Genomic DNA, 23,184 nt, shown 5'->3' with positions numbered 1-23,184 from the left:
GGGGGGGGGACAGAGAATCCCCAGTAGGCTCTGTGGTGATAGCAGTGAGCCCGATGTGGGGCTCGAACTCCCAAACCGTGAGACTTACGACCTGAGCTGAAGTCACACGTTCAACTGACTGAGCCACTCAGGCGCCCCACCAAAAAATCTTCAACAGCTTTCCAATGAATAAAATGGCGGGGGGGCGTTAGAGAAGACAGGGCAGCAGGCCCCAGCCTAGCCTTCTAGTTGGGGTCATGTCCCATCATCTCTCAGGAGCTGCCGGATGTGAAATGGGGGACCTCAGCCATGTGGGGAGGAAGCTTATCTTTCTCCCTCACTAACACTTCTTGCTTCCTCAGCAGAGTTAACCGCCAGCAGCATGGAAGGGACGTGAATCAGTACTTGTACCTGGGGAAAGATGCCTCAAAAGTAAGTTATTTCAGATATGTTAAGTACAAGTTTTTGTTTGACATGGTTGTCAGTCTCTGAAACCACTGATTCTCTTAGTCTATTTAATCTGGGAGAGAATAAGAATTGATAAACGGTGTTGAGCCAGGTTTTATGTTCTAGGAAAGACCTCACTTGTATTCATTTTCTGCCTATTTTTATAAGCCTGGAAATACAATCCCATATGTGGAGCAGTGGTAATTCTCAAATATGAGCTGCATCGGGGAAACCATTCACTGTCTCGTTGGCATGATCCTTGCAGGTAATCACCAGGTTATCCTTCAGTGGGGTGCGGCCAGAAATGTATGTAAAACCTTGAGTTTTGGTGGAGGCGGAGGGGAGGGTAAGAGTTGACCTTGGAAGCGTATCTTACATTTGCAGCTGACACAGAGATCTGGCCATGTGGCTGGCCATCAGGCGACTCATAGATAAAGCAGCGAAATCAATAGACAAACGAGTCAATGCGTAAGGAAAAGATGATACCCTCTGCCAGCTCCACTTGTGAAAACGGTGAAGAAAGAACTGTGCTTTTCTTACAATTGACATTTTTATACACTTTGAGATAGAAATGATGATAGATACAAGTAGACAAGAAGGTTTCAAATTGTATTAAGAAAACAAAACTTACGAATGGCATCCATTTCAAGTATTGCTTGCTTGGCCTGTAAGAAAGAAAGTGCATCTATAACTACAATTACTCTTTGTTTTTTCTTCAAACTCCCTATCGCTATCGTGAGACAGGTCTTATCCCACCAGAATAAGGGATTTTTGAAAAAGCTTTAAAAAACTCCTTATTTCTTTTAGGCATTAACACACAGTTCAAGGGCTTCGAACGGAGGAGTGCCTCCTGTGGATCGCACGTGCTACACGATCAGCAGAGCTAAGCTTACAGCCTCCATCTGGAAGGAAGGAAGGAAGGAAGGAAGGAAGGAAGGTGAGAAGAAGAGGGGGAGAAGAAGGGGGGGGAGAGAGAGGAAAGGAGAGGTGGGAAGGAGGAAGTGGGGGGAGCCTTTCACTAAGGTTTCTAAAACCCGGCATCTGGCGGTCAGCCCATTATAAAATGTAGATCCCGGCTATTCAACCCTGATCTACTGAACCAAAGGCTCAAGGGATAGGGGTCTAGGATCCGCCTTCTCCAAATCACTGGGGCCTTATAACTGTTCTGAATTGTTGCAAAAAAGATTGCTGGGAGTTTCCAGTTTTCCTCTGTCCAAATGCTCTGTGATTATCCTTAGCTAACTCTCTTGGCTCTCTCTGGCACGCCTGTAACTAGTCTCTCCCGTGCCCTAGAGTCTCCCAGGCAGGGGGAAGGGCCCTGAGGACATGGTTTGTGACACGGCTCTGGTGCTTTCCAGCTGGAGGTGTTTCCTTAGCCACAAAGGGCAAGGCCGGACCTACCTTTCAGAGTTGCTACTAGGCTCAACTGATAGGCACTAAACACAGCGAAGTCACCACCCACCCGCCAAGGGATTGGGCCAGATAAACCTTGACCGGGGCTTCCTTCACACATCTTTCTCCCCACCTCAACGCTCACAGCTTTACTGCTTTGAGGCTTCTGGCTATTGTCCCTGTTGCCAATGTGGTTAATGTTTAGGGAGATATAAAGAGATGGTTAATGGGGCGCCTGGGTGGCTCAGTCGGTTAAGTGCCCGACTTCAGCTCAGGTCACGATCTCACGGTCTGTGAGTTCGAGCCCCGCGTCGGGCTCTGGGCTGATGGCCCAGAGCCTGGAGCCTGCTTCCGATTCTGTGTCTCCCTCTCTCTCTGCCCCTCCCCCGTTCATGCTCTGTCTCTCTCTGTCTCAAAAATAAATAAACGTTAAAAAAAAAAAAAAAAAAGAGAGATGGTTAATGACCCTGACATGAGTCATTTTGCCTGAGGATTCAAAGAGGGAAAAAAAATTAGTTTAGGTAGAACTCCTCTCACGTCATTTTCATTTTTCAGGGGTCGTGTAACGTAACTGACGGACATCAGACTAAAAATCACCTTAAAAATAATTTTTCTTGTATTTTGCCACAATCCGTGATAGCACAGTGAAAACATTTGGGCGAACTGGTAATGTTTAGGGGCTCAGTCGGTTAAGCGTCTGACTCTTGATTTTGGCTCAGGTCATGATCTCATGGTTTCTGAGTTCAAGCCCCACATTGGGCTATGTGCTGACGGTGCGGAGGCCTGCCTGGGATTCCGTCTCTCTCTGCCCCTTCCCTGCTCACACTTATGTGTTCTCTCTCTCTCTCAAAATAAATAAAACAAACTTAAAAAAATAAAAATAAATGGTAATATCTAGTTAAAAAAAAAAAAAGGGTGGTGAAGGGGTGCCCGAGTGGCTCAGTTGTTTAAGCGTCTGACTCTTTTTTTCAGTTCAGGTCGTGATCTTACAGTTCGTGGGATCGAGCCCCACATCAGGCTCTGTGCTGATGGTGTGGAGCCTGCTTGAGATTCTCTCCCTCCCTCTCTCTCTGGCCCTCCCTGCTCATGCTCCCTCTCTCCCCCCCAAAAATAAAGTAAAAAAAAATAAATAAATAAAGGAGGAGGAAGGTTTAAAAAAAAAAAAAAAGGCTTGATGAAGCCACCCTAAGTCTGAGATAACAAATGCATACATTTTGTAACACTGATATTTTTATCATATATTCGGAGTTTGCAATGACTAGTTGGAATTAATTTCAAACGCCAATGTGAGCTCAGTTTCTGTGAAGCGCCCTTAAAGGACCAGGTGATTATATAAACTGCAAAAGCCTCTCCCTTTCTGTCTTTATTCTCAACCAGGACGAGAGTGAGTTTATACACTACGTATATGAATAAACACAATGGCTATTTCCAAGAAGCTTTCTGGTATCTATAAACTTGACTTGACGAACTCGGTATTTATTTTTCCTGTCTTGACATTTCATTTCAGGAAAGTACAGTTCCCACATCTTCCTCTAGGAGTCAGCCAGGGACCATCGCCGAATTAAAGGAACTAAAGGAAGCTGGGAGGAGCCACTAACAGGAATTTCCATCAGCTTGTGGTAACACTGGTAGACGGCTGTGATGCATTTTTTGATGTTCACAAAAATTCCTCATTATGCATTTCTTTTACCTAATAGGAATACACAGATTTTGAAAGCTTTAGAGAAAAAAAAATAATAAGAAAAAGCCTTGAAGAAAGAAGTGGAGGGTTTAGCTTAATAATAATCCTGCTTCAATAAAGTAGAAAATTATCATCACATTATAGGGGATGAAGTCTATTAAATAAGTGAATTTTCGTTGCCATTGGGGGCAATATGGTTAAGGCTTGCTCTCCGCAGCCAGCCAGACCTGTGTCTGACTCAGGCTCACTCATGCACTCGCCACATAAACTTGGGCAGTTCACTTAACGTCCCTGACCTTCTGCTTTTATTTCTCCATAATGGGGTGAGTAAGATCTTTCTCGTAAGGTGGTTTGCTGAGGCTGAACTAAAGACACAAAGCAGTTAGCACACTGTACGTGTGTTCTAGAAGTTGTGGCGGAATAAGTAACGCTTCGATTGTAAAAGGGCCAGGGTCAGGGTCAGGAATTTGGGTACAGAGATGCACCTGCCTTGTGACTGTATTCATCATTTTAACGCACAAAGGGAAACCCCCATGGAACCCACACATCTTGTGTAGGAGAAAGAGGACAGGTATGTCAGCCAGTCTTGCTTTGTAATGGCCTTTCAGAATCCTCTGGCAGTTTTGATTTTCCCAGTTCACCGGTGAACCAGAGGTGGGGCATGTCAAAGACACTGGGTCATTGCTCAGAAGGGCATTCCGAGGCACAGGGCCAGCAACCCACTAACCAACCACCAAGAAAACGCCATCACCTCTCTGCATGAGCTGCACCTTCCAGCTCTCCACACTCGGATGAAATGAGACCCATGCTTAACTCAAAGCACACCCCTTTGCACACTCACTTCCTGGGCACAAGATCATTGCTGACAGCCCCTGAGAACGAGCTTCGAGTGCTTTGCAAAATACCCAGAGTGAAATGGACTCTCTTTTCTCCGCAATGTTCATGTTTCTTATTTCCCCCTAGTTCTACCCCCATGGCCGTCATTCCGCTTTCTGTTCCACGTCACTCCCGCCCCGCCCAGCAAGGACCATGTCACCATCCGTTGTCACCGCTGACAATGTATTCTCCACCCTTACCTCACGCCACTTTTTCTCTGACAACCTTTTCCTCCACTCCAGAACAGCGACACACAATCAGAAGCGGCCCCAGGACCTTAGCAGCACTGAGAACTGCTTTGCTTCTAAGGCAGGGGCTCTACAAGTCTCTACTTCAGCTACAGACCTCCGTATTTCCACCTGCCCACCTTTGGCTGCTCTTGCGCCGGTTCCTGGACTCTACAGCCAGCAGTCCTTCAAGCCATGCCCAGTCTCCTGGGTGCCTTCCCTCTCCGCTCAGCCCGGAAATCACGCTCGGTCGCCGCACCCATGTGCTGATTGGCACCCACCTTCCCCTGTCCCGTTAACCTTCCCCTGTACTGGCTCTGCTGACCTTCACCTTGGGGAACCCACCTGCGCTATGGTTCCTCAACACTTGTTTCCAAGTTGCTGAGCAGATTTTTAAATTACCTCACCGCACTGATCCATGGTGGCCCCCCGCCCCCCAAAATGGCTCCCAAAGAGCATTCCTCCGCTCACCTTTCCGCTCTCCTTCCCTTTCTCCTTCCCTCCGCCGACAGTCACGTCCACGGCGTGCTTCACCTGCACCAGGTGTCTCACTCCTCAAACCACCGCCTGGTAAGTGTTCTGAACTGTGTTCAAGAAGTCTGTTCCCAGTCTGCCTCTTCTCATTTCCGCTTTTTTCCGCCACGCACTGCAGTCTCTCCTTTATCTCTCGGTTGCCAACCCGTGTACCCACCCTTCTGTTGGAGTCTGCCTCGCCCCCTGCAGCCCTGCAGACGGTTGCCCCCTCACGCTCTCTAGATCCTTTTCTTCCTCTGTCAGCACAGCTTTCTCCTTGGGTTTTCTTAGGGCCTCCCACCTAACCCCTTTTGGTGGTGCTCTAAGTCCCCATGGATGTTGGGATTCCCAGGGCTTCTTTCCTTCACGCGCTTTCATGGGCCATCCTCTCAAAGCTCAGGGCCTCAGTCGCTGTCTGTGTCAAGAGAGCCTCCAGGCCCGCAGCTTCCAAGACCTGAATTTCCACCTGGGGCCGACCCGCCTCCCAGCACGCACTTGTGAGAGCTTCTCTTCACTCCCATCCAACTGGTTCCTCTCCTTATCTCAGAACTCCACACCGTCCTCTGGGCTCAACTCCTGACTCATGCTTGACTCCCATCTCTCTCTTTCCTCATGCACTGAGTGGGTGACAGACCATTGCTCAACCTCTCTGAGAGCTTTTGCACCTGCCCCCCCTCCGCCCCCCGTTGCCGTGGCTCCCCTCGAAGGGCCCCTCGTCTCTTTGCTAGACGACTGTGGCAGCTTGCTCATTCCTCTTCCGCCTCCAGTGTCACTTCGTCAACTCATCTGTCACACGGTTTCTAAAGTCACCCTTTCAGAACACAGGGGCCACCCTGCCAGCCCTTCCTCCGAAGCCTCCGGTGGTTTCCCACCGCCCGTGCGCTCGGACTTCTTAGGCCTTCGAGACCTTCAGAGCCCAGCGGACTGCCTTCCGCTTGTCCGGCCTCACCCCCTATTCCATCTCCTGAGGATTCAGCCCTTCCGCCAAGGCACGGTCTGTGAGCTGTGAACATGATGCCCCCATTCACAAGGAAGGCATTTCCTTCCTTTCCTTATTCAACTGTAATTGAACACATTATCCTTCCACAACACTTGGTTTATACCTCTGTTAATTCTTCCTGTTTAGCGAACAGTTCGTTGTGTGCGTGGCTACCTCCCTCATCTACAAACTCCCTCACAGCTGAGTCTGTATTTTCTTTCCCTTAGCATTCCCACAGAACCGCAGCTAGCTCTATTCACAATAGCTTAGTATAGCTTCGAATACTTCTCATAACTGTACTCTACTATTTCTCTAGAAATTTTCTTGTAGTCTTTTCCTTCCTCAAGCCCCAAAGCAAAACAACCACAATAAAAAAAAAAAAAAAAAACTTCCACAATTTCCCTATATGTGAATCTTTTTTTTTTAATGTTTATTTACCTTATTTTTGAGAGAGAGAGAGAGAGAGAGAGAGAGAGAGAGAGAGAGAGTCAGAGCATGAGCAAGGGAAGGGCAGTGAGAGAGGGAGATACAGAATCCAAACCAGGCTCCAGACTCTGAGCTGCCAGCACAGAGCCCAACGTGGGGCTTGAACCCACAAACCATGAGATCGTGACCTCAGCCAAAGTCAGATGCTTAACCGACTGAGCCACCCCGGTGGCCCTGTGAATCTTTTTAACATACGTGGCTAATTTAGTTGATCCCATAAATATCCTATCTCCCAATTCTCTTTATTTCAGAGTTGAACATTTATTGCCCTCAGGCTGCCTTCTAGGACTTGGATGACCTCACATTTTATTGTTTGTGGACCTCGGCATCTTACCTTAGCTGGAATTTTTGCCGCATGGTTCTCCAGGATCAGTCTCTTCAGGTGCAGAACCCACAGGCGCTTGTCTTGCTGGGATTTGGCCTAGCGGAAGGAAATGCGGACGGTCAGACGACTCACGTCTCCACCACGAGCGAGATTCAGACACTCCCATAACCCTCTGACGAGACGGGAAACACACCGTGTGGCCAGAAGGCTCTGGAAAGGCCGGCTGGCCCACGGCGCCCATCATTTACAAGAGCGAGCCCTGCAGGGTGGGGAGGCCTCTGCTGTTACCTGAACCGTGTGCTGCAGCTTGGGGTTCTTATAGTGGAAGACGCTGAAGCTGAGAGGCTCCTTTGGTATCACTTCCACGAGCATGAGGTTGCCACACTGAGCAGGAGAGCAGAGAGAGGGTGAGGTGCACTTGGAGGAGAATGGGACGAGCGGCCGAAGCCCTTGCCCATGGCCAACGTTCAGACCTACCAGGATATGAGCTTTGTACGTAAACGTGTCGTCTCTCTTCTTTGTGATCAGAAGCAGCTTGTCAAAGAGGAAGAGCGTCCGCTCATTCTTGGCCCGCTGGATGCGAAAGGTCCCTTCGAGCACCAGTTCCCCATAGCTGGTCAGGTCTGGCCCTTTCCAGTTAGTGAGCAGACTCTGTATCTCCTGAAAAAGTGACCATTCTGTGTGATTAAACAAGAGATGGGAAGCCATGGAAGAGAGGGAAAGGTCTCCCGTTTGCTGAATCTCAAGAGTGGTGTCTGAATATTCTATGACAGGGCCTAATGGGTCTATTTGGTATCCAATGGTGTCTAATGATCCATGACCCAAATCCACATTTAAAAAAAGATTTTTTTTCAATGTTTATTTTTGAGAGACAGAAATAGAACATGAGTGAGGGAGGGGCAGAGAGAGAGGGAGACACAGAATCGGAAGCAGGCTCCAGGCCCTGAGCTGTCAGCACAGAGCCCGATGCAGGGGTTGAACCCACGAATCAGGAGATGGCGACCTGAGCGAAAGTCGGAAGCTTAACCGACTGAGCCACTCAGGTGCCCTCACCTATATCCACATTTATGGGGGTTGTCACATAAGGGCTAACAGAAATGAATCAAGTTGTTAGTTGATGAGTTGCCAATTACTTATTTCCGCTCCTTGATAATCCCTCTCCTGTGGCTGATGGCAGCAGTTATGTCTCTCAAAAGCTAGGTAAAGAGGCGACTGGCATGTGACCTTCTCAGAGAGCCATCCTTTCCTTGACTTTCTCACCCATATTCTCTGCAGAAAACCTTCAGAGCTATTGCTGTGGAAACCTTTTTCCAGAAACTGAAATCCATACTACATATAAGTAACTCAAAACTAAAGCCTGTGACAAATCACGTAAGAGACATCTTAGAAATTTCCTGATGTTAATCCCATTTATTTGGGGAAAGGAAATTAATTTCATTACCATTATGTTTTTAATGGTGCTTGCTAAATATAAATTGAGACCATGATCCTGAGGTATCTTTGGGATTTTATTGTACACCCATATCAATGTTCTTTAAGAAAGCTGATTTTTTATTGTTTTGAAAAATAAAAATATTCACAAAGAGCATTTAATTAAGCAGTCCCCATACAGGACACCCCAAATGTCCATGGGTTGAAAGTGGAAATGGGTGGTAATGGAGATAAAAGTCTGAGCCTGAGCCTGATTTAGCAATGTCTGCAGAACGCCAAACAGATTTACAAGGTCTAAAAAAACAGTCATTTAGCCATTTCCGAATATGCAATAGACATTAAGTCCACAAAACATCTGGATGATGAACTATTAAACCTTTTCTTACTGTTACAAAAAAAAAGACACGACCTGAAAGATTAGAATGTTGCCTTCCCTTGATTTTTGATAGTCTATTGCATCACATCATACTCTGGCTGCCTATAGATGCATCTTACGGTTTTGCTTAAATTTATGGGCTGAATAATGTATCTTTTTTCCTGAGTTTCCACAGATACTCTACACAGCATGGCGTCACTTTGGGCTTTTATGTCTCACTCCAGGGACATGAAGGAGCCTGCCACCAGCCTCTAGACCAACATAAACATTTTTTTTTAAGTTTATTTATTTTTTTGAGAGAGAGAGAGAGAGAGAGAGAGAGCGCGCGCGCAGGGTAGAGGCAGAGACAGAGGGAGAGAGAGAGAATCCCAAGCAGACTCCACACTCTCAGTGCAAAGCCCGATGGGAACTTGAACTCACAAACCGTGAGATCATGACCTGAGCTGAAATCAAGAGTTGGATGCTTAACTGACAGAGCCACCCAGGTGCCCCTAACCTTTTTTTTTTCTTTCATGTTTATTTATTTTGAGAGAGAGCAAGAGGGACGGAGAGAGAGAAACAGAGAGAGAGAGAGAAAGAACGAATGGGGGAGGGCCAGAGAGAGGCAGAGAGAAAGAATCCCAAGCAGGCTCTGCACTCTCAGCGCAGAGCCCAATGAGAGCTCGAACTCACAAACTGTGAGATCATGACCTGAACTGAAATCAACAGTTGGGCACTTAACCAACTGAGCCACCCAGGCACCCCAACCTTTTATTTTTAAAAAGTGCATTTTTTTATGTGCCTGGGACACGATCCCTGGCTTAGCATTTATCAAAAGTTCCCACAGGTTTAGGGTCCAAAATGTTGGTGCTGGAAGGGGTCTTCGCAAACCCCTGGTCTGTCTTATTTTAGAAAGGAGGAAACTAACACACAGTAGACAGCCTCCTCCCGAGTAGAACACTGCAAAGGACCTGCTTCCAGACTTAGCTCTCCTTTGTCTGGGTCCCGGCCCCATCACCACCCATGGACCACCTCACAATTCTGCATTAACTAGTGAGAGCGGAAAAGAGGCTGAAAAACCCTTTCAACAGCTTGGAAGAAAGCTGCTTTCAGCAAGAATTACTTCTTTGTCATTAACATAAGGTAAGGAAGGGCTTGGGAGACTCCAATTTTTTATTTATTTTATTTTTTAATTTTTTTAAATGTTTTTATTTATTTTTGAGACAGAGAGAGACAGAGCATGAACAGGGGAAGGGCAGAGAGAGAGGGAGACACAGAATCCAAAGCAGGCTCCAGGCTCTGAGCTGTCAACACAGAGCCTGACGCAGGGCTCGAACTCACAAACGGTGAGATCATGACCTGAGCCGAAGTCAGATGCTTAACCGACTGAGCCACCCAGGTGCCCCAAGGGAGACTCCAATTTTTAACTTGGGTTACTGAAGGGGCTCCGAGCAAACTATTAGTTTAAAAGTTATAAAGTAACTTCTCGTAAACACCACGTTAAACAGCGATCAGTATTAGCCATGTCCCGATCTTTCTTCAGATGTGATGAAGGCCACGGGTGACATCCAACGCTAGAGCAGCCTTAATACCTGATGTGGAAAGAAGTCAGTGTGCCAGCGGGGCTGCTGTTTCGAGGGTTTACCTGTAGCCGGACCGCGTGTTCATGTTTCCTCTTCATGTCATTGATGTGCCAGGCCACTCGCTGCATCGTGTCAATAGCATCAAGCACCACATCATAGCCTTCTGTGTCCTTGTCAAGGTGATTTTCTATTTCCTTGGGGAGGAAAAAAAGGAGCCGGTCATTTTCATTATTTTTCTCCTATCACCAATGAAACATAGTACCTCTGTGACGCGTTCCTCATATATTATTTTTGCCTATTTATTTACACACGAGCAGCGTGCCTTAAGAGTTTGAGATAACTTACCAGAAATACCTACAACAAAGTGGTAAGATAGGGACGAAGACGGGGCTAGGACAAGCAGCAATAGAGTAGAATTTCATGACGAGGAGGATAAAACAAAACATGATAGAGTCCATTAAGTCTCTTAGAGATGTTACATTAGATACAAGAGTTGATGTTATAGTTGGAGACTGCCGAGTTTCCTGGTAGCCAATGTAATATAAGAAAAAAGAAAACAGGGGTGCCTGGGTAGCTCGGTCCGTTCAGCGTCTAACTCTTGATTTTGGCTCTGGTCATGATCTCATGGTTCATGAGGTCTGGCCCCATGCCGGGCTCTGTGCTGGCGGTAAGGAGCCTGCTTGGGATTCTCTCTCCCTCTCTCTCTCTGCCCCTCCCCTGCTTGTGTGTGAGCACACACACACATTCTCTCTCTCTCTCAAAATAAATAAACATTAAAAAATATTTAAAAAAGAAAAAAAGAAAACATACTTTTTTTTTTTCTCCCAGGGGAAATAAAATGTCTCAAGCAGGATTTCATATGTAACAGAGTCAAACACAGAGCGGCCATTATCTTTAAAAGTACCTCTACAGCAAGGGCCTTTTCATGTAGTCAAGGCTTTAAAACCCAAATGAAGTTCATAAGCACTTAGCACTGAGTTTCGCAATCCCAGGGGCACAAAAGGGCCATGAGCTCTGCTCCAATTCTTTCCAGCACATAAGACATATGTCCCTAGCCTTCTCAAGAGTCTAAGGACAGGGACTATTGTATCATTTATTTAATCTTTTATCTACTCAATAGTAACTACGGAAGAGCTGGGTGGTCAATACATGCTTATTAAGTTGAAGCTCTATCTTTCTACAATGACAACAGTAACCTATATACATACATAAAACAGTAGGAAGATATTATAATTAATTAGATCATTTCTAGGGCGCCTATGATAGGCATGAACATTAAGTCCAAGGTTGGAGATTGAATCTTATGGTATAACTTATGAAAGTTAGTTCCATTATTTTATAGTCCTACCTCATAAATCTCTGTTTACTTTTACTAAATACTCAAGTTTTCCACCTAGCTAAAAACTGGGAAGGAATTCACACTTTCTTTCTACACTTAAACTCAGCTGCTGGAAAGGTCCTATGAAACCATACCACTAAAGTAACAACTCCCAGGTAAGCTTCAGATCTACAGCAAATTAACAAAAAATAATAATTTCTGGGGCACCTGGGTGGCTCAGTTGGTTAAGCGTCCGACTCTTGATTTTGGCTCAGGTCATGAGCTCACAGTTCGTGGGATCAAACCCCAAGTCTGGTTCTGCTCTGTGGGTAGAGCCTGCTTGGGATTCTCTCCCTCTCTCTCTCTTTCTTTCTCTCTCTTTCTCTCAAAATAAGTAAATAAACTTGAAAATGATAATTTCTGGGGCGCCTGGGTGGCGCAGTCGGTTAAGCGTCCGACTTCAGCCAGGTCACGATCTCGCGGTCCGTGAGTTCGAGCCCCGCGTCAGGCTCTGGGCTGATGGCTCGGAGCCTGGAGCCTGTTTCCGATTCTGTGTCTCCCTCTCTCTCTGCCCCTCCCCCGTTCATGCTCTGTCTCTCTCTGTCCCAAAAATAAATAAAAAACGTCGAAAAAAAAATTAATTAAAAAAAAAAAAAAAAAAAAAAGAAAATGATAATCTCTTCTTCTGGCCTGAGAGGCAATCCTGTTCAATGACAAACAGACTCAGGAGTACAGAGTGTATTCTTGTGCGGTTCTTCATGGATGGCTACCCAACTTTGAAGTGATGTAAATGACACAGAAGGAATGCTCTAAACCAACCATAAAAGCAAAAATACTTCAGAGGCAACCGGAAGTTAGTTTTCGATTAATCTAACCACTGTTCTTCTGTACCAACCACTATAGACTGAAGGCCTGTTCCCCACAAAAGCCACATGTTGAAGCCCTAACCCCCATTGTGCCTGTATTAGGAAGTGGGGACTTTGGGTGGTGATTAGGTTATGAGAGTGGAGCCCTCATGGATGGGATTAGTGTTCTTATAGTAAAAGGCAAAAGATTTATACGATCTCATGGGACGCCTGGGTGGCTCAGTCGGTTAAGCGTCTGGCTTCAGCTCGGGTCACGATCTCACGGTCCGTGAGTCCGAGCCCCGCGTCGGGCTCTGGGCTGATGGCTCGGAGCCTGGAGCCTGCTTCCCATTCTGTGTCTCCCTCTCTCTCTGCCCCTCACCCGTTCGTGCTCTGTCTCTCTCTGTCTCAAAAATAAATAAACGTTAAAAAAAAAAATTAAAAAAAAAAAAAAAAGATTTATACGATCTGAAGAGAAGCCAGAGTATGGGATTACTGTTCTTATAAAAGGGATCCCAGGGAGGTCTCTTGCCTCTCTCCACCATGTAAAGAAACAAGGAGCTCGCAGTCTGAACCCAGGACAGGGATATCACCAGAACCTGACCATGCTGGCACCTTGATCCTGGCCTTCTAGCTTCCAGAACTATGAGAAATAAGTTGTTAAGCCCCCCCAGGCTATGGTACTTTGTTACAGCAGCCTGAACTAAGATACCAGCTCCTTATTTAGAGGGTAAGGGCCATTTTTCCTATTAATTACCTCTTTGTAAGGACCTTGTTACGTCCGACATGCTTAAGTAACTGCCATCTTAGACACTGCTTGGCTAGAGGCTATATTTAGAGATTATTGAGATGCACTAGTCTTAAATGCTATATTAGCACAATCCAGCGGAGATCTATCCTGGGAGAGGTATTATTTATTTGAGAGTTATTTGGACACTGATGTAGCAAATTAATCCTCCTAATCTAAGAGGTCACTAGTATTAGTGTGACAATTAAAGCAATATCCCTGATGTGGCTTCATAGGACACAAGATTCTCCAAACGTGAGCCACCCAGGCAGACAGACAAAGCTGAGAAGTTTCTAGCAAAGTTGGACCATAAGCTTCCTTAAAATTGTAGATGTGTGTGAACTGAGCAAAACTGGAATGATTATCCAAGTGGGAAACCTGGAATCATTTAACAAGAAACATAAATTGCAGGCATGTTGATACAGAGAAGAGCTCTGGATGAAAATATTTTTAAGAAAAGGTTTTTAATGGAGGACAAAAATAATAAAACAAAAACAATAGCTCATTTTTATGGACGGCCTGTGAGGCACAGTGAACATGGACAACTTACAGGATTTGAACCCAGGCAGGACTGACCCAGTGTCTGACTCCTAACCACCGTGCCATGCCTTCCTCATATGATAAAGGCGATCGAATCCTACTTACTCAGTGGAGATTATTTGCAACAAAACTTTCCCCCAATTTTATCAGCTTCCTTAGAGGGTCAGACATGAGCAAGTGGGAGCTATATCTACGCTTGTTTCTTCTTTTTTAAAAATTTTTTGTTTAACATTTATTCATTTTTGAGAGAGAGACAGAGCATGAGCGGGGGAGGGGCAGAGAGAGAGGGAGACACAGAATCGGAAGCAGGCTCCAGGCTCTGAGCTATCAGCCCAGAGCCTGACGCGGGGCTCAAACTCACAGACTGTGAGATCGTGACCTGAGCCGAAGTCGGACGCTCAACCACTGAGCCACCCAGGCACCCCTCTACCCTTGTTTCTAAAGCCTCCTTGAATTGTGTACAAGTAATGGGAAATGAAATAAATACCCTGAAGTGATGCTAAGCCCAGCTCAAGATCACTCATCACACCCCTCATCTGTCTTCTTTTTCAGCCCTTCTCTTTGCTCAGGCAAGAGCCAATCTACGACAGCTCTCCTCCCCAACTGCCTCCTGAAGCCAGGCTCGTGGAAATCAAATAAAACACACAAAAAAATCTGTTTTTCGTTAAGATGATAGCTCTCTGCCTGAAACTGTTCACTGCCCGGAGTGAGGTACTCCCAAGCCCTATCAGAATCCGAGCTAAGATGAATCTTTTTGCTTGGCTGGTGTCAATGGGGCTGCGGGCCCAGGATATAAATATCTCTAATTCCTCCAAGCAGATTAGTCAGTTGTAAAGTATGAATGTGGAAAATGTTTCCATATGTCCACAGCCTTTTCTGATATTCCCCCCCCCTCGACTTAATATATATACGCCAAATCCCCATCCCTTGGAAGGTATTCAAGTGTGGGCAGAAACTTACATGCAAAAGGAGATGATACTTGAGAATCCGTTGAACTGGTTTCAAGAGATAGGAGCCCAGAGGCAGTGAGTGTTTCAAAGTTTCCTGACGTTCCCTGAAGAATTTGGCCAGCATCTTGTTCCGCAGGCACTCTGTTAGCACAGCCACTGATCTGCAACAAGAATATATATTTTCACCCGAGTTGTAATGGTAAGACGAGTTCTTCAAGTTGTAATGTATTGTTAAGATTATTTATTTATTTTGAGAGAGAGGGAGAGAGAGGATCCCAAGCAGGCTCTGCACGGTCAGCACAGAGCCCGATGCGGGGCCCAAACTCGTGAACTGTGAGATCATGACCTGAGTAGAAACCAAGAGTCGGACGCTTCACTGACTGAACTACCCAGGTGCCCCAGGTACTCAAGTTTTAATGGCCAACGTAAGTGTAAATGCCCTAAAACAGGTAGGGTAGCAACAGAGCTATAGCTAGACCAAAGTGCCTCTGGACAAATTAGAAAAAGGTATCTCTTGGGGTGGATGGATTAGAAAAAGGCACTATGGGGGGCTCCTGGCTCAGTTGGTTAAGGGTCCGACTTTGGCTCAGGTCATGATCTCACAGTTCACAAGCTCGAGCCCTGAGTTGGGCTCTGACAGCTCAGACTCTGGAGCCTTCTTCGGATTCTGTGTCTCCTGCTCGTACTCTCTCTCTCTCAAAAATAAAAAACATTAAACAAAATTTGTTTTTTTAAAGAAAATGTACCAAGAAAAAGGAGCTCTTTCTTCAGCAGATCCAGCCCCGAGCCGGACATTTGTCACCCCTTTTGCTGGTTGCCTTTGTATCATGTACAAACCGTATGATACTCCCTGCAGATCGTTGGAGGCTGTGGCCCACGGGTTAACCTCCCTTTGAACAGATCCCTCTAATGACAGCTTCTGAAACAGCTAGAGAACCTCCTCTCTTAGGGAGTGTGCCTCCCTCAGTGTACTAGGAAAGCAGGTCAGGGTTCCGTCTGCATCCCAGCCCCCCTAAAGGTAATTAAGTAGACCCCGCCCCCAACATCCCAAAGGACTAGTTGAAACAGTGTTCCTACCTTATACATAAAAGCTAGTGGGCTTCTGGAGTCACACACACAAGTAAATTAAAATCTTATGTTCTCATAACTGAGAAGAAAGCAGGTGGAAGTAATTTCAGCCCCTTTCTCCCCAAGTCAGTCATGTTTTCAGGATTAATTTAGAAAATTAGAGCCAAACAACAAAACAAGACTCCTTGGAAGGAAGTGAAATGGAGGTCCGAATCAACCTATTAGAATCACTTTTGTGCCCATCTGCTTTGAGAAGTATCTGTTCAAATGGGTTTATTCCCCACATAAGTGGAGATTTCAAAACTATTCTTTATCACGTAGCCAAGGGTGTTTTCTAAGGTTCTTCGGAGGCAGAACCAGTTGCCCAGTTGCCCTTTGGCCATATGAAGGCTTGAGCTCTTACCCACAGACAGGATACCTGCAACCAATTCTGAGTGCACCAAACTCCAGATTCAGGGCACAGGCAGACATCTGAGGACAATGACCCGACAGGGCCTGCACCCCTTGCCGGGGAAAGGAGGGAGGGCTTGTGTCTCTTCAAGATGAAACTATTGGGGCGTGACGGGTATGAAGAAGGTGGACATCTGTCAAGGTGTGCCGGCGACATTTAATATCCCCAGCTTGGATCCGAAGGGAGAAGAAATGTTGTCAGATGGGCTGAAACCCTCAGCACTCTTCGCTTGTTAAGACAGGGGAACGGAAACCTGGGGCCTCAGACAGCAAACTGATTGGAGACGAGGGGACAAGAGGAAATCTTTTTCTAGGGATATGAAAACCACACGATTGGGCAAGAGCCAGATGCGCCTGCCTCACTGAGCCTGCCTGTCGAGCATCTCTCTGCTAACGTGTCTCTTTCCTTTGTCAAAGTCAAAGATATAAAATAAGAAAAAAAGATATATACAAAACCCAAAAAGAAAAAAAAAACACTTCCTCCAGGAAACCGTTCTAAACTCTCCTCAAGGGGACTTCCTATTCCTCTTTTTCCTGTACCTTTAGCTTCTAGTACATACCACGAGTCTGGACTCCATTAATTTGTATTCACTCATTTGGTCTTCTCTAACACGCTATTGCATGATTGCATTTAGTGGAGTTTGACGCTGAAAAAAACATAACATTTGCTAGAAGGCAAGGGATGTTAGCTCCTGTCTCCAGCCAATACACACGGAGCTTGGGATCATGCTCCATGAATGACAGGCTCTTAAAATCTGTGTCCTTGCTCAAATGATTTTGCCTGTCCTTTGACCCTGAAGCAGCCTTGTATAGAAAAAGCAGCCTTTATTCTGTACTTTCCTTTCTTATTACTAAGTCAGAAAAATCTTAATATAAACTTCCCAAACTACAAATTCAGATGTTATTTCTTTGAATGACATGTTTATGATGAAATTTACACACCCGCCCCCCAACAAGCCCCTCTGGCATCTCTCATCCTGATAATTGCGTCCAGAAATGTGCTGATGCTTCAGAGTTCGAATGCTGTCCCCACCCCCCTTCCCTTGGTTAGGAGTTTAGTGGAGAAGTTGGGGGCCGATTCTGTGATTTCTCTGGATTGGGGTGTGGTACCATGCCGGTTTTTAGCTTGCGGTCCTCGGGATTTAGTTGGGGCATTCTACAATTTTCTGCTACCTTCAGCACAGAGGTGGAAACAAATACCATAGGAGAGAGGCTTGCTCACGTGAAACTGTGTAAACTGCGTGTGTCTGCTCATAAGGATATGGTGACAAATGTACGAGCTGACATGTGGGTTCTGGTGGTTTTTGTTTGGTTTTTAGGGAAACCTGGCCAATGCACAGTTGGGCGCTAACCAAATAAACCACTGCAGCACAATACCTTGACCCACGTCTAGAGAGGGAGACTAAACTCCTTCAATGGAAAGTATTTGTACATAAATCTCAGTCCCAGGCTTCATGCCTTTTAATCCACACTGGCTTTCTTTTTTTTTTTTTTTCCTTAAATTTTTCAATTTTTATTTATTTTTGAGAGACGGAGTGTGAGTGGTGGAGGGGCAGAGAGAGAGGGAGACAGAGAGAAGCCTAAGCAGGCTCCACACTGTCAGCACAGAGCCCCACGCGGGGCTCCAACTCACAAACCGTGAGATCATGACCTGAGCCAAAGTCGGACGCTTAACCGACTGAGCCACCCAGGCGCCCCTGTCCGGACTGGCTTTCCGGGGCCACGTCTGAACAGGGTTTCCATTTGTTCTTCCTTGCTGCAGCAGTACTAGGGGCTCAGCCTGCTGGCTTCTCTTCTAGGTGGATCCGGCCAACCACGTCATCCTTAGGGACATGTCTCCACCAAGAGAGGCGACAGGGCACGTAGCTCTTATCTTCCTGGCTCGTCCCCCACGATAACGCCCATCAAGTTCTGCTGATCACGTGGGGGAGTGGCAAAAAGGCACAGGGGTGGGGAGAATCACAAACCTTCAGAAACTTCACAAGGATGTAGTAGCTTTGGGTCTGAGGTTGGGGAAACCTCGATTCGGATTCTAGCTGGGCCGCCCGTCAGTTACGTGGCCCTGCGAAGGCAATAAACCTATCGGAGCCTCAGTTTCTCCATCCTTACATTGGGTTGGGGCAGGGGTGATTATGCGCTAGCAATTGTTGAGAACCTGTTATGCGCCTGGCGCTGTGATGGATGCTTTGCTTTTCTTGAATCCCTTGGCATCTCTGGATTATCATGAAGGTTAAATCCAACGACACGTTGCATTGATAGCACTTCACACAATGATTAGGACTCAATAAATGCTCAGTACAAGTCTTTTGCTGAAAAAAGAAATGCCAACAGCGTGACCCAGGGTCTTCGGTCGGCCTCCCTCACTGAAATGGTCACTCTAGTGTCCGTGTGGCGCTCCCTGCACTACCCTCCTGTGTGGCTTCCAGGGTAAACGAAACGAAAGCCAAGATCCAGTGAGATGAGGGGGCCTTTTTACATAGTTCTTAGAAATTATATGGCAAAGATATAACATATTCTATCCCCAGCTAGATTATATAAACTCATTCTCAGCACATCCCAAATTTTTCAAAACACGGCACACGTACAGGAGGGTCAACGGACAAGAATCATAGCCAACCACAACAGGTTTGCTTAGGTTTCCACGGAAGGACACCTCGCAACCTTTTTGGTCTCCTTCACGGTCTTTCACACTTTCCCTCCCACTGGCTCTGCTGGGAGTCCCAGAGCCGAATGGATGGATATCTGGGTAGCCCGTAATCCATTGTCAGCACGCTGTGGAGACTCCCCAGGGCACCCGGTGCACGGCCAGGTTCAGGACGCCTAACACCAGCATACGCCGGACCCCTCGACCTGAAACAGTATGCAAGTGCAGGAATGTCCTGTGGTATATTCCCAGCGTGTACCTTGGATAGTTAGTGCAGTACTGCGTGTAAATGTGGAACTCTTCACTCTGCAAGGAAACAAAAGAGACTTTTATAGGCAAAAAAAAAAAAAAAAAAAAAAAAGAAAGAAAGAAAGAAAAGCACAGGCATCACCATTCATTTAAAAACGATAAAAAGAAACATCATTCATACTTGTAAATCTGGCTCTGTCGTCACGCGGGCCTGTCTGAGCCCCTGTGGCAATCATCTATGTCTTTTTTATCTACCTTGTTTCATACCTAGAATCAACTCGAACTCATCTGGGTTCAAGAGACACTTACTGAGCACCTGCTGTGTTAGGTGACTCTGAAGGCAAAAAGGAAGAGGAGGAAAATGAGGTTTCTGCCTCAGGCACTCCTAGTCCTCCCAGTAGATGTGCAATGTGAAAGAGAAACAGAATATCATCTAATTATGGTGGTAAGAACACGGGGAAGTACGTGCAGGGCACAAGAAAACTGTGCTCTCAAGCCCTTGTGTATACAGTTGTCCCTGCCCACTGTCCCACCTCGCAGCCACCACGCATCCTTTGACACTGAACTTAGGCTTTATTTCCTCCAAGGAGCCTTTCCAGAGCGCTAGCCAAGCTAACTGCTCCTATGCTGGGGTTCTGTGACACCCAAATCTCTCGTAGCATTTACCAAGTGGTAGTGTCATTTCCTCGGAATCTGTGTCTCCCACTCCAGACTGTGAGTTCCTACAAAGTAGGGGCCATGTTGTATTCACATCACGCCTGTGGAGCTACCAGATCCCCCCTCTTTTCTACTAAACCGGAAATTATCTGAGAGCAGGGTTCAAGCCGACTTTTCTGTTCGCACCAGCATGGTAGCAATGCCTCAAATGCAGTAAGTATCTGACTCACCAATGTGGGGTCCTTGCCTTTTCCCGACACCACATTCCCGGTGCCCTAGTTTCTTTCTTGGGCTTTCAAATGTCTAGTCATATTACCAAACATTGAGAAATATTAAGTCAATCTTTCTCGCTCGTACAGTATTTTGTTTAAAAGGTAAAACCATGACTTCCATGCAAATATAGAATGAACAGTGTCAAAGATTTTATTTAACCTACTGCTCGGTGAGGAAAGCAGTAAGCTATTGTAACTGGATTTAAGGATAAACACAAGCTTCGCGCGTAGGTCAACGGGGAATGCGGATAGGAATTTACAAACAGATACCAAACTGCTTTCTTCTATAGGGTAAAGAAATCCAATGTCCCTCTATGGGACAGTTTTCATTTGCATGTCTGTGGTCAACAATCACTGACGTTGTCATCAGTTATCAAAAATTTAGAGTTAGAAGATAGTTCGAAGACAATGAGAGATGCAAGAGTCTACTGAGTCGTAAAAATTAGAAGGGTGAATTGGAAAATTCTTTCCTAGTGGAGGCACCCAGCAATCTTTGTGGTCGGTTTCAAAGTCTTTCACAATTTTCCCCTACATTGCCAAGAGAAAGAGGGATGCAGATGGGCAGGTGAGAGAGCAAAAACCTGGGTTTTTAAACTTTTGACTGTAAAACTTTCAGTCTGAGTAATTCAAGGCCAATGAATTATCAGTTCTTGTAAACTCTAAAATGGAATTATATTATTTAAAAGAGACATTGCATTATTTGGGTGGTATTTCATATTCTGCCCTTTTTACTTTGAAACTACTTTAGGGTGGATTAAGAAAATTTTTTTAATGTATTCATTTTTGAGACACAGAGAGACAGAGCATGAGGAGGGGAGGGGCAGAGAGAGAGGGAGACACAGAATCCGAAGCAGGCTCCAGGCTCCGAGCCATCAGCACAGAGACCGACACGGGGCTCGAACTCACGGACCGTGAGATCATGACCTGAGCTGAAGCCGGACGCTTAACCGACTGAGCCACCCAGGCGCCCCAATTTGAGATTTTTTTTAACGTTTATTATTTATTTTTGAGAGAGAGACAGAGCATGAGCGGGGGAGGGGCAGAGGGAGAGGGAGACCCAGAATCCAAAGCAGGCTCCAGGCTCTGAGCCATCAGCACAGAGCCCAACGCGGGGCTCGAACCCACCAGCCGTGAGATCATGACCCGAGCCGAAGTCGGACGCTCAACCGACTGAGCCGCCCAGGCGCCCCAAGGCTGGATTTATATGTGACTGGAAGACAGTGACTTTTTCTTTTCTTTGTTTTGGGGGGGTCATTTTAATACATTAATTAATTGCTTTTCCTATTTAAAAGAAATGTCTACTTAGAATCCTTTCTGCTCGCTTGATGAGGATTAGATGTAAATTTTTTATTATAGAAAGTCTCAAACATATTTATAAATAAGTGGAGAGGACAGTGTAAGGAATCTCCAAGCATCCATCACCTGACCTGGATATTAACTCATGGTTTATAGCCACCTACTTCCCTACCACTCTGAAGCAAATTCTAGACATAGGATCATTCCGCTTGTAAATATTTCAGTATACATCTCTAATGTAAAGACTTTTAAAAAGAAGCATCACCACAGTGCCATCATCACATGTAAGTAATCCCAAACTATCATGAATGTTCAGCCGTCACTCTTCAAATCTCCCATCTTCTTAATTTTCTTTTTAAAAATAGTTGGCCTATCTGATTTGGAACCCAAGTAACTACACAAGGCAACTGGTTGATACCTCTTAAGATCTTTTAATCTATAAGCTCCCCTTTTATCTCCCCCCCCCCCCCCCGCCCCCGCCCTTGCAATTTAGTTGAAGAAACCAGACTGTGTGTCCTAGAGAGTTTCTCATGGCCTGTCTTGCTGGTTATGTCCCTACGGTTTTCTTTCATGTGTCTCCCTGCCCCCTGCGCTCATGTGGTTTAGGGGAAGCCTGAACAGGCTTATGTTCCATGGTTTGGCATGAATACGTCCTAATTGTATTTTACTTCCATCAGGAGGCACAGGGTGTCCGGCTGTCTTTCTCTTTGTGATGTTAACCACCAATGGTGATTATTGTCTGATTTATTAATTCATTAGGAGCTGCCAAATGGTGGTATTTCTGGTTCTATGATTCCTTCATTTGTTAGCCAGAGTCCTTCCAAAAAAGGAACTTCCTTATGTTAACGGTTACCCCGCAGTTTGTAGTTTGTATGGAAAAGGCAGGATGGATGCTTGATAATTTTCCCTATTTTTCAGGATGAGGCGTTGGCTGTCTAGCATCCTGCAAAGGCCACCACTTTGAGCTTTTCGATCACTGTGAATTCATGAACAGAAACATATCTAATGAGTTTCAGCTGTTTTTAATTAATTATCCTCACTGATGCTGAAATGTCCCATCTTTGGCCAGCAGGAGCCTCTCCTTTAGCATTCGTGACCTGACCTACAGCCTCCAACAGCTACCTTGTTTTCTGGAATGATAAGACGTTCCGGATCATCCTGTACCTTTCCTGCCCCAGACTCATCCTTCATGGAGCCCGGATTCCTTTCGGTAGGAATTAGTATTTGGAGACCACAGTCTGGGCATCAGAGATGGTCTTGCTACTGTATTCATCGTTATTTCCAGGCCTTTTTGGTGGACAGAGCTAGGAATATGGTATTTTTTAAAGATAAAATACATCCGTGGTTCAACCTGGCAATTCGGATTCAGGATTGGAGCATTTTTAATTAGCATCATTCTTCGTCTGTATTTTCTGCCTTTTACCAACTCTAGTTCAATGATACTGACATAAACACCTTGTTGTATCCCACAATACACTCAATTTCAGCAGAACAATACCAACACCAGCACATTTGGTATCATTATCGGAAACAGTTAAAAATGTATTTGCTGCATTTTCTCCACAGTCGATTTTAAAATCAACTGGAATTTCCTTCGTGTGATCATGCCACAAATTGGCTCTATCCAGAGGCTCATCATTTCATTTTGTTTTCATTTTTGGAGACTGCTTTTTTAACTTTCATTTTGTCTTATAACTATGTAAAATATTTACATGGGTTCAAGGTCAACTCTGTAAGAAAACGCATATTCAAAGAAGTCTAGCTTCGGTTCCTTTCCATACTAGTCTCTCTCTCCATCCCTATCGGCGACCAATTTTTAATTTCACAGTTGATT

General features: G+C 45.6%; 1 protein-coding gene and 2 long non-coding RNA genes across 5 annotated transcripts in view; 2 read left to right on the top strand and 1 right to left on the bottom strand.

The window, feature by feature from the left end:
* The window catches only part of LOC125938041 (uncharacterized), a 36,531-nt gene extending 35,061 nt beyond the window's left edge, over positions 1 to 1,470 (top strand). For 2 of the 3 annotated variants that reach the window (XR_007462584.1, XR_007462583.1), the window contains 3 exons: positions 342 to 411; positions 595 to 691; positions 1,234 to 1,470. This is a non-coding gene — a long non-coding RNA (uncharacterized LOC125938041). The remainder of the gene's footprint in view (positions 1 to 341; positions 412 to 594; positions 692 to 1,233) is intronic. The other variant, XR_007462585.1, reaches the window with a different exon arrangement.
* PLEKHG1 (pleckstrin homology and RhoGEF domain containing G1) overlaps positions 1 to 23,184 on the bottom strand; it is a 98,210-nt gene that overhangs the window by 21,088 nt on the left and 53,938 nt on the right. Inside the window, exons 4-10 of the mRNA XM_049653077.1 lie at positions 19,136 to 19,182; positions 14,725 to 14,875; positions 10,337 to 10,468; positions 7,383 to 7,565; positions 7,194 to 7,289; positions 6,915 to 7,001; positions 1,058 to 1,091 (exon numbers count right to left, since the gene is read on the bottom strand). Coding sequence (XP_049509034.1) covers positions 1,058 to 1,091; positions 6,915 to 7,001; positions 7,194 to 7,289; positions 7,383 to 7,565; positions 10,337 to 10,468; positions 14,725 to 14,875; positions 19,136 to 19,182 — 730 coding nt within the window. The remainder of the gene's footprint in view (positions 1 to 1,057; positions 1,092 to 6,914; positions 7,002 to 7,193; positions 7,290 to 7,382; positions 7,566 to 10,336; positions 10,469 to 14,724; positions 14,876 to 19,135; positions 19,183 to 23,184) is intronic.
* LOC125938043 (uncharacterized) lies at positions 9,508 to 14,717 on the top strand. Its single transcript, XR_007462587.1, has 3 exons — positions 9,508 to 9,834; positions 10,235 to 10,453; positions 14,317 to 14,717. It is a non-coding gene; the product is annotated as an uncharacterized LOC125938043 (long non-coding RNA).

This window comes from Panthera uncia (assembly GCF_023721935.1).
Source record: "Panthera uncia isolate 11264 chromosome B2 unlocalized genomic scaffold, Puncia_PCG_1.0 HiC_scaffold_24, whole genome shotgun sequence".
NCBI lineage: Eukaryota > Metazoa > Chordata > Mammalia > Carnivora > Felidae > Panthera > Panthera uncia.
This window is presented reverse-complemented; position numbering and strand designations above follow the sequence as displayed.